The following is an 11,025-nucleotide window of genomic DNA, read 5'->3' as shown; positions in this document are numbered from 1 at the left end:
TTTAAGTTTAGATATGTTCAGATATGTTTCTATAAAAACATTTCGCTGACATAATGCAAAAAGTATTTGATTTTAAAAGTCGGACCAAAATATAGGCAGTGAAATAAAATTAGTTGCAACTCAAATGTCTTTATTGATTTTAAACTGCAAATAAAATAGGACGATTCCTCGTTAAAAGATTCACATTCATACTCATAATCAGGACACATACGAAATTCATACCTTTTTTGAACTGATGTGTCACCTAATACCTCTGAAACACAAATATTTCACAAATTTTATGAAAGTCCTTACATCACTTAAATTAACAAATAAATGAAATGCTGAAAAATGAAGGCATGCAACAATGATACATACGAGTAGATGTGGTATGCATGCCAGTGAGACAACTCTCCATCCAAGTCACTTTTGTATTGTAAACGATTTTAGGTCAAAAGTACGGGGAAACAACAGTTTACTCCTTATAACTAGACTAGAGGCTCCAAAAGGCCCTGTTTCGCTCACCTGAAATTTTTATTTTGATGCACTAAATAATGCAACCGTTATACTTTTTCTTTAGTTTCAAGGATATAAGCCAAAAACTGCATTTTCTCCCTATGTCTATTTTAGCCATGTCTACCATGCGTTGGCAGGCAGGATCATCGGACACATTTTTTAAACTAGATATCCTAATGCTGATTGTGGCCAAGTTTGGTTAAACTTGTCTCAGTAGTTTCAGAAGAAGACTTTTGTAAAAGCCATGATTACAAAATTTAACTTCGGAAAATTGTTAAATATTACTTTAAAGGACAATAACTACATAATGGGTCAATTGGCTATGTTGGTCATATGGCTTATTTGAAGGTCTTAATTTGCTAAACATTATTGCTGTTTACAGTTTATTTCTATCGATAATGGTATTCAAGATAATAACCAAAAATGCAAAATTTCCTTAAAATGACTAATTCAGTGACAGCAACCCAACAACAGATTGTCCGATGTGTGAAAATTTCAGGACAGATTGATCATAACCTGATAAACATGTTTACCCTTGTCAGATTTGCTTAAAATGCTTTACGGTTTCAGAGACAATAAGCCAAACTGAACTGCATTTTATCCGGCTATGTTCTATTTTTAGCCATGGCGGCCATCTGATAGGTCGACCGGGTCATCGGACACATTTTAAAAACTAAATACCCCAATGAAGATTGTGGCCAAGTTTAGTTAAAGTTGGCCGAGTAGTTTCAGAGGAGAATATTTTTGTGCAAGTTAACGGACGACAGACTCAAAGCGATGAGTAAAACTCACTTGGCCTTTTAGGCCAGGTGAGCTAAAATAACGAGAAACGAGAAACACTAATGGACCACATCAACAAACAAGAACTACTAAACTTAGGATTTGTGCAAACTAATGCAGCGGTTTTGTGTATCTAGCATATTTCCTTTTTCGGTACAGAAAAAAAAGCTTTAACTGAGGGGCACTAGCTATTGCACGGAATCAGGGTGATACATATCGATTTTTAAAGTATATCCTTCAGTATATACTAAATTACCTTTTTAGCATACCCTAAATTGATTTTAGGATATCCTAAAATGATTTTAGTATATGCTAAAATGATTTTAGTATATGCTAAAATCATTTTAGTATATGCTATTAAAATTCATTTTAGGATATCCTAAATCAATTAAGGGTATGCTAAAATGTAATTTAGTATATACTGAAATCCTTTTAATCCTTTTAAGATATACTAAAATCGATATTTATTACCCTGATTGCGCGCCATAACTAGCTGTCCAATTCATGGTCACCGATTTGCTAATTCAAATTCTCATATTTTACTATTTATAACATGCAATGTATTTTAATAATAGCAAGTTCTTAGATAGTAGTAAAGGGTGTAGTTACAAGCACTGATAAATTAGTATATTGGAACACTTACTAGATGCTGAGATGAAACGGAATTTGAATAGCTGTTTGTGCAACTTATAGGGACTTTCAAATGTTCTGAAGAGGCTTTAAGCTGGGTAGTCGCAGTGATATATTTGTTTACAATTTGACTATCTGTGAATCTTTAGGACCTAAATGTAGAAGAATTGATAATTTCGTTTCCGTGTATAGTATATATGCATCTCACCACCATTACATTATTGGCTGCTTATATTTAGCTTATTTCCTAAAATCAGATGATGAATTGATTATTTGTATTGTAAAAATGAGGATGTGTTATTCTGTGAATAAATAAAACTGTTTGAAATGGATTTGTGTGGCTTTGTAAATATTTTCAATAATTTTATTGTTCAATTTCTTCCATTTTGTGAAAATTGTAACATATGATAAAATTGGCATAGGGAGGGAGTCGTACTAAATCCCGTATATCCAAAGAGTTTTTTTTTAGGGGACAAGTTGAATTAGTCGATTCCCAATCAAATTAAGATTGAAACTGTATTTACATTATGATGTATCAAGTTTACCTTACAAAAATATATTACTAAAGGTTAACGTCAAACTGAAGTACTTCTATAGGAATATGACAGTTGTTATCATATATTCAGTATTTTTGTGATTTAACTTTTTACAGGTGATTTTATTTCATGTGATTGAAATTCAAACGTTATAGATATAAGAAGATGTGACAACCCCTATGTTTTAAAACAAAATCTTCGAAATTTCCTCCGCAAAAAATAAATAAACTGTTAACAAACACTAACCACTATTAAAACTAATTCAGTATATGTTATTCTTTATGTTTTTATGGCTCTTGGTCATATGCTTAGTAATATCTAGTATATTTGAGGATTAAAACAACAAAGCTATGTGAAAAAAACGGATGTCCAACGTTACATTTTTGAACAACTGTCTTATCTCTTATGTATAGTGATCCTATTTCTTATTCTCTGATCTTCCCGAAACTTGGCAGAAGCAACGAAGTGGGTCAGATCTTGGTTAAATTAAAGCCGTTCTTTTGTCGAATTTCGTTTGACTCGGTGGCTGCATATTAAGCTGGAACAAGAAATATGTCCAATGACGTTTTTCGTTGACTTAACGTCTGAAAGGTAGTTTTAGAAGTAGACATAGCTAAAAATTTCTAAAAATTGTGAGATAATTATACCATCTACCGAAAGAACAAACATTTGCCTCTTTGTTCGTGAGTTCAAAAATTGTAGATTCTATAAACCCATCACTACACAGTCGTTTTTCAAGCGGTAGCCATTTTGTCCAAGTTGATATTTCATTTGTCCAAGCAATTAATGTGTTTTTTTTACCGGATATTTCAATAGGTAATTTATAATTAACCAAAACAAAAGTTAGATACACGAAAAGAACATAAAGTCTAGATTATTTTTTTATCAACTACATGTTTGAGTCTTACAGAAATAAAATGCTACGAAACATTACAAAACGGTAGCCATTTTGTCCCAACGTCGAAATATCCAAAAAAAACGGGTTTTTTCGACGTTACATATGCAAAAATTTGTTCCATTATATAATGAGAGGGGATAGGACCTCGGGAATTCGGGTTTTTAAGCCCGGGATTTCGGGATCAGGACCCCTCCTACCCTCCCTCTATATTCCTGATACTTAAAACGAATCGCGAGGTGAAATTTAAAAAAAACCGACAAAAACAGTTTCATAATAATTTCATTGAAATCATGCGACCCCGTATTATACGGACGATTCAGAAGAAGATTAGTACATTTTAAAAGCAAGCAACTTCAAATGACTTGGAAAATAATTTTCAAGATTGGGTTATAATAATTTTATTCAATGGTTGTATTTCGACAAGTTACGTGTCAAGCAAATTTTTAATACAATTCAATTCAAATTAATCATGGGTAAATATGGTTTTATTTACTTGCAGACTGTTGGATATATTTGTATTAGGGTTGAATCAAGATATGAAAAATTTACAATGACAGATGATATGCACCATGCAATTTAAGCAGCCTGTGATCAAAGTTTTGATATAATTTATTTATTGAAAACTGTATACTTTTGTCCCATTTTTCCTTCCTTCAAGTTTATTACTTACTACGACAATATAACATTTTAAGGTGAATTATGGGCAAAAAAATATTTAATCGATTTCCATAACTTGAGGTAAATAAATTCATGGTAAATAGACATCACAAAATTAATAGAGACAGATTTGGAATCAACCAACTACATAAAAAAAAGCAAATGAAACTTGCAAATTGAATAAATGAACGTCAAAAGTTTCAGAAAACTCTCTTCGACGTCGTGGTGTTGTAACGTCGTGTTGTAGGAACATCGTGCACAACGTTGGTATGAGTGCCAGTGAGACAACTCTCCATCCAAGTCACAATTTATAAAAGTAAAACCATTTATATAAAGGCCAAATTAAGTACGGTCTTGACGGTATTAAACACGGAGCCTTGGCTCACACCAAACAGCAAGCCATAAAGAACCCCAAAACATACAAGTGTAAAACCATTCAATCAGGAAAACCAACGGTCACATTTATATAAAATAAGGAGAAACACTTATGAAGCAAATCAACAAACGACAACTACCGAACATCAGGCACTTAGGAAATGTGCAAATAATTGCAGGGGCCTTTAACGTTTTAATGGTACCAAACGTTCGTCCTCATCTGAAACAATAGTGTACTCACCACAACATAGAAAGCCACACTTTAAAATATCTATTGGAATGGCACAACTCAGTCAAAAGACGTAGCAACACCAAGGAATATACACTGGACGAATACATTTGATCTATGATACAATGTAAATACTATGGTGGGCGGATACGGCCATTTCCCCTTTTCGTGTTTTCGCATTTCTCCTTTCACTATTCCAACGCGAAATTGGGAAATTTTAAAATCGAGATGGGGACATCGAGAAATCGAGCAATCGAGATGGGGAAATGGGCCTATCGAGAAATCGAGAAATCGGAAAATTGATATATCGAGAAAGCGAAAACGTGAAATCGAGAAATTCATTTCGTGTTTTTGAGTCGTGTTTTTGCTTTGTGTTGTCGCGTTTTTGCCTTCTTGCCTTCTCGATTTCTCGATTTCTCGATTTCCCGATTTCCCGATTTCTCAATTTGTCGATTCCGCTTTTCCGATTTCGTGTTTACAAAACGAAAGGAGAAATCACTAAAACGCGAAAAAGCGAAATGGCCGCTTCCGGCCATCATAAAATACAAAGTTAATAAAAATAAGAAATGAATAATTAAAGTAAAAAAGTATAATACAACTAAAAATTGCTAAACAATTTAAAAAAAAAGAACAACTTTAGTTCAAGGCTTATTATCCCATATATCCCTAATTATGATTAACTTTCAAAGTTTCGGGTAATATTTCTTTTAATTTCCTCTCTTTTCCTTTTAGGCATTAACATGAATGACATGCCATATTTTTTCAGGATTTAATTTTAAATCCTAGGACTTAAGAGTAATGCCTAATATTATTTAGGCAATAGACTTACAGCCTATGCCTTTAATACTGAGCGTCACATGGATTGATAGGATGTAAGCGTAGTGCCTGATTTCACTTATTTCCGGTAATATTTTTTTAAAAGACATAAGACAAGTTTTAGTGTATAAAAATCTTAATTACCGATGGAATTGAATTCTTCAAAATTATCTTTATTCAAGAATATTTAGATTATCGTTACAAAAAGTTCAGTTATAAGACATGTAACAATGTCACCCTTCACCGTTTTAGAATGAACACTATACTGTACAGAAGTAGTTCATACATGCTGCTTCCGGTTCTAATTTGTCCATATTTTCATGATTTATAGATTAAAAAGATATGTTTGGGTTTTGTTAATGACTTTATTAGAAGATATTGAAAGATACTTATATCCCAACTGACCAAAATAACCATCTGCTCTCTACATTTAGCGATTTCAACTGTTGTAGAATTAGAGGCGAGTCAGTTAGGTTTCTCTACTCGTCTTCCGCTATTTCATCACGTTTCGGCAGCTTCGTTGCCGGTATATAAGCTCCGTTTGTGATCTATTTACACACAGACAGCTTCGACTGGTATGAAAGGTAAGTAGTTTGGTATTTAAAATTTACATTTTCAGTGGTGTGATATATTTTAACTTATGTTTGTAACATTGGTGAAAGTTTAAAAGTTGCTGTATAGCAGACGATTTCCCGATTTTTTTTACACGTATGATTTCTTTAAAGGTAACAACAGTGTGCTTAAAACCTGCAATATTGGTATTTGAAAATGCAAACATATAAGCGTAATATGATCTCCTGTAGAAAAAACCATAGGCAGTATGCTAATGTTATTGTATAGAGCCTAAATCTGCAGTGCTCATGTACATTTGTTGTGACTTACATGTATCAACTACTTGATTACAAAGATGATTATCTTGTGACTATAACAAACCTTTAAAATTGGTTGTCTGGTTAATTTCTAAGAGACAGCATACTCTTCAAATTTAAAAAATATAAGAACCTTTAAATTATACAAAAAAATATGAATATGATTTTAATGTTTTACCATAAAACATTTGTACATTGACTTTCTTTTGACAAAAAGAAACCTCTATAGAAATGTGCTGCTATTCTAGTATTGTCTTCCTGAATATTACTGTTAGAGCCTTTTTATTTTACTTATACATGATAAAGCATAAAAGATTTATTAAAAGTCTGGTATACGTTTATAACAATACAACATTTATAGCTCTGTAGAGCTCACAAGACATAAAACAGTAAGCACATCATGCAAAGCATAAATACTGGTATCAAGCACAGCAAATTATATAGCAATTAAAAAGCAACTTAATGTGCTCCATGATTCTGAGTTTATGGTTAGAAAAGGTCACAATTGGTTAACTTTTGAAGCCAATCTTGAAAATCAATAAGCAATAATTCAAAGCTGTCTATCACCAATAACAAGATGAAATATTTTTTGTATACCATGATAACTGTAAAAAAACCTCACCACCATGTTAATTTTTCTTCATAGTACCTGTGTCAGAGATGTGCTTTGTAACATTGTCATTCCTGTGCGATTTATTTACTGATATAAAAAAAGAAGATAATATATGATTGCCAATGAGACAACTGTCGTCTTGAGACCAAATGATGTAAATGTTAGTAATTATAGGTCACCATACTGTCTTCAGCAATGAACAATACCTATCATATGACATATAGTCAGCTATAAAAGAGCATGGTTCAAATCCAACTTAAATAGAAAATATTCAAATGTAAAGCAACCAACAATTAATTAGTCTAATGCCAAGAAAACAAAAAACAACCACAACATAAAGTTTAATTTACTGAAGTACCCCCAACACTGTCTAGCGATGTCACATATTATCTGTCTGTCTGACTGACTTGAATATTAAATAGAAATGCTCCCAAGCATTTTACCCAAGTAAGCATAAATATTATAAACCACAATTTTTGATTACTCTTATTAAATTGGGAAATATTAAAGACCTACTGAATCTCAAATATAAGAGTCAATATGGATATATATAATATGTCAAAGTATTTTATGAAAACATTTAGAAATACATGTATAACACTGTATAAGGGAAGGATAATTCAGTTTTATTTATATTTCAGATTAACAAAGTTTGTACCATTGAATGGCATTGCGTGGACTAAAATATATTAGTGAATCTCAGTTGACTATTGGATTATTTAAATCAGTTACTACAGTACAGATACAACAGACATATAGAATGGCTAGTAAGTTAAATGCAATGCTGGGGTATCTATACTACTAGTCTAAAATAACACACCATTTGAGCATTTGTCAGTTTTCCAGCCTTTCGGTGGAGGGTCCTACCAACAGAATGTTAACTTTCCCCAAAACAATCCAATAAAACATATGAATACACTAACCTGATTTGCTCATCCTCAAAATATAAAAATTGTAAAATACAAAATAAGGGACAAGTTCAACCCGTATGCAAAGGCAACAATCAGGAAACTTGTAAGGATATACTGCAATAAGGGACAAGTTCAACCCTTATGCAAAGACAACAAACAGGAAACTTGTAAGGATATACTGCAATCCGAAAATCAGGACCAGTTCAAACAGAATGTTTTTTAAGCAGAGAAAATAATGCACCTAATGATCAGCCTGAATCTATGTGATGACAATATAAAAACTTGTAATACAGCCTTAAAATAAGGCATAGGTACTTTAAATAAGTCATGGACTAGCAATGTTATGTGTGTGTTTTATTACAATTATATAAAGTTGCAGAAAAATTTTAAAAAAAAGTAACAAACTCCTCCAAGACCACAGACTTTGTACAAGCAAATACAATTCTGTCCTATGGAAGGACTACAAAATGTGACATATCTGAATTTAAGTTTGAATGGATCAACAGCAATAAGATTACAAATACATGGTTGAAAAAACGATATCTGAAGGTCACAGTAATGTCTTTAATGATGGACAAGTATTTACATCATGTGACAGGCAGGTCCTCGGTGGCCACATGGTCTAAGTAGTTACTACTGTTATCACTAGCCAGTGAACACTGAGGTTGTGATTTCCACTCGTGCATGTGAAATTGACTTCAATCTTAATTGACAAGGATTGCTAGTTTTCCTATCAAAGGTTAGTAGTTTTCTCTCCATGCACTCCCGCTTCCTCCACCGATAAAAACTGAGCAACACGAAATAGCCCAAATTCAGTGCTTAAAGGTGGCTTAATATCATCAAAAATCATATGACAGGCTTCAAATATCCCAAACTAATGAAAACTTTTACGGGGTTCAACAAAAACAACCAAATACCTGACACAAACACTAAAATCACCAATGTCATTTCAGAAATGAACATATTAATTTCAGCATCTAACTTTGATACTTTATAAATATTTATTCATGGTTATATCTGTGTCAAAGTGATGAGGATCTTTGTGTTAAAAGAGTTTTGTCTGGAGTACCCTGGTTCACTATCTGTTTTAGGTTCAATTTGTTTTTACTCAATATTCAATTTTGTTTTTATTTTTGGTCATCATGATCATGATTTGGTTTGTTTTAAATGAACCTATGGTATTTGTTAAAAGTGAGGAGTATATGACACAAATATATCTAAAGATATCTAAAGTATTTCTCTTCTGTGGATTTTGAATATCCATGCTTCCAGTTTCTGGAACATGCTGTAAACACCATGTCTTTATATTGGTCTATTCAGTGAAAAATAAGGAGATGTGGTATGGTTGTCATTTAGGCAACTTTCAACCAGATTTTTGAACCAAGTGGATGTAATCAATTACAGACAACCATCACGACCATACAGACCACCAATAAAAAAAAATACCACATAGTCGTCTTTTAGTGGCTCCAACATAAAATTGTGTAACAATTCAATTGAGAAAACTTAAGACCTAAATTATAACTATTCATTCCTTTGTCAAATTTTACAGTCCATCCTGACTACATAACATGAGAATGAAATGGATCCTAACATACTTCGGCTGTTGTCTGTTCTATGGTGGTGTTGTTGTCTCTTTGACACATTCCCCATTTCCATTTTCAATTTTATGTATGTAAGTTTATCTTTATGATTGCATACAGTTCTTCCAACATCATATGTAAGAAGGGACGTCATAATTTAAGGATTTATTTGGCACTACATGCGATATATATATTTACAGCCAAAGTAAAGAAGACACAGCCTAAGTGGACCCCTCCTAAAGGTACAGAAGTCCCACAGCTCAAGTTATATAACAGTTTGACAAGACAAAAGGTAGGACACTGTTTGACACTAACAGTGCTTGGTTTTGATATAGACTAACCTAATTCAAGAGAAAAAAGCAAGATCACTTTTCTGGTTTATTCTGAAATTTAAATCTACTGGACCAAGGTCTATTCATTGCATAGGTGCTCCACACGAACCAACTCATTTTAAGGAAAGCCTGGCTGTTTTTTTTAGTTTAACTAATACAGTTATCTCATTAACTTATCTATTTATAGACAACGTCCAACTGGATTTTGTGGGGTTATCTAATAAAAAGGTGAATTTCACCTGTATTGAACAAAAAATGTCACATTTAAGGGTAGTACATGTTTTTGTGTTGAATAACTCCTGATTATTTTATGGATAGATATCAGTTGTTATAATAAAGTTGATTTAGTCTTTCATACCTGCCAACTTTTCAAAATGCCCATGGGGGTTTTACGTGCAAGATGGATCCTATAGTTCTACAAAACCATCAAGGGGGCCTTCAAATATATTTTAGGTTTTGTTTTTTTGGGCTTCTTCATACTATTACAAGCCAATAAAATTGTAAAATTTGTTGTTTTGTTTAAATTGTGGACAAACTTGCTCTTTCAAAATTTCCATTTGGGAGCCTTCATTGGGGAAATCCCCTGCAAATAGTGACAGTTGGTAGGTATGGTCATTTTCCAGTGGTACTGTAAACGGTCACAGATTTGATAGAATAATTCAAATGCAAATGATGATGACATGTATTTTTTATTGTTTCCCTCCTGGCCATTAGATTATCAGTAAATATATATCAGATTCAATCAACATGTGATACTTGCAATAATGCCTTTAAGTGAAATGTTAAAAAAAATAAAGGAATATATATGGTAAATTTTCCCTGAAAATATTATAGATTTCCTTTTTTTCTAATGTTGAATTTATTGGTTACTTTTAAAAAATGAAAAAAAAAACTAATTAAAAAATGCAGACAAAAAAAATTTGTACAAAAACACAGTATTTTGTTTCAATGGCCTGTCAGATATTTGTCTACCGAATAAATCTTTTTTTTGTGTTATAAAAGAGAGAGTTACATCATAATTATGTTTATATAGAAAGTGCAAAATATGAAGAATTTATATTGAATACACTACAGGGAACAGAAATAATGTTTATATTTTTGTACAAAGACATTTTTCTAAAACTTAATGGAGTTGTCTCCATAGAGATTTAGTAAAATTACTTTGTAGGGAAAATTTAAAAATAATTTGTCTCTTAAATGAGAAAATCTTTTTAATACATATGCAATATGTATGAGAGACTATTTGTTGTGGAAATAAAGTACATTTTATGTATAAAAAGAAATGAATTATTCAAATGTTA

At 32.1% G+C, this 11,025-nt stretch overlaps 1 protein-coding gene across 2 annotated transcripts in view; it reads left to right on the top strand.

The window, feature by feature from the left end:
- The first annotated feature begins 5,705 nt into the window (after window positions 1-5,705).
- LOC134682928 (cysteine--tRNA ligase, cytoplasmic-like) overlaps window positions 5,706-11,025 on the top strand; it is a 196,763-nt gene continuing 191,443 nt past the window's right edge. The window contains exons 1-3 of one of the 2 annotated variants that reach the window (XM_063541861.1): window positions 5,706-6,000; window positions 7,540-7,665; window positions 9,593-9,684. In XM_063541861.1, the coding sequence (XP_063397931.1) occupies window positions 7,563-7,665; window positions 9,593-9,684 (195 nt within the window). In that variant the 5' untranslated portion in view covers window positions 5,706-6,000; window positions 7,540-7,562. The remainder of the gene's footprint in view (window positions 6,001-7,539; window positions 7,666-9,592; window positions 9,685-11,025) is intronic. The other variant, XM_063541860.1, reaches the window with a different exon arrangement.

The sequence above is a fragment of the Mytilus trossulus genome, chromosome 9 (genome assembly GCF_036588685.1).
Source record: "Mytilus trossulus isolate FHL-02 chromosome 9, PNRI_Mtr1.1.1.hap1, whole genome shotgun sequence".
NCBI classification, from domain to species: domain Eukaryota; kingdom Metazoa; phylum Mollusca; class Bivalvia; order Mytilida; family Mytilidae; genus Mytilus; species Mytilus trossulus.
The sequence above is the reverse complement of the archived record's forward strand: the minus strand, read 5'-3'. Positions and strand labels throughout refer to the sequence as shown.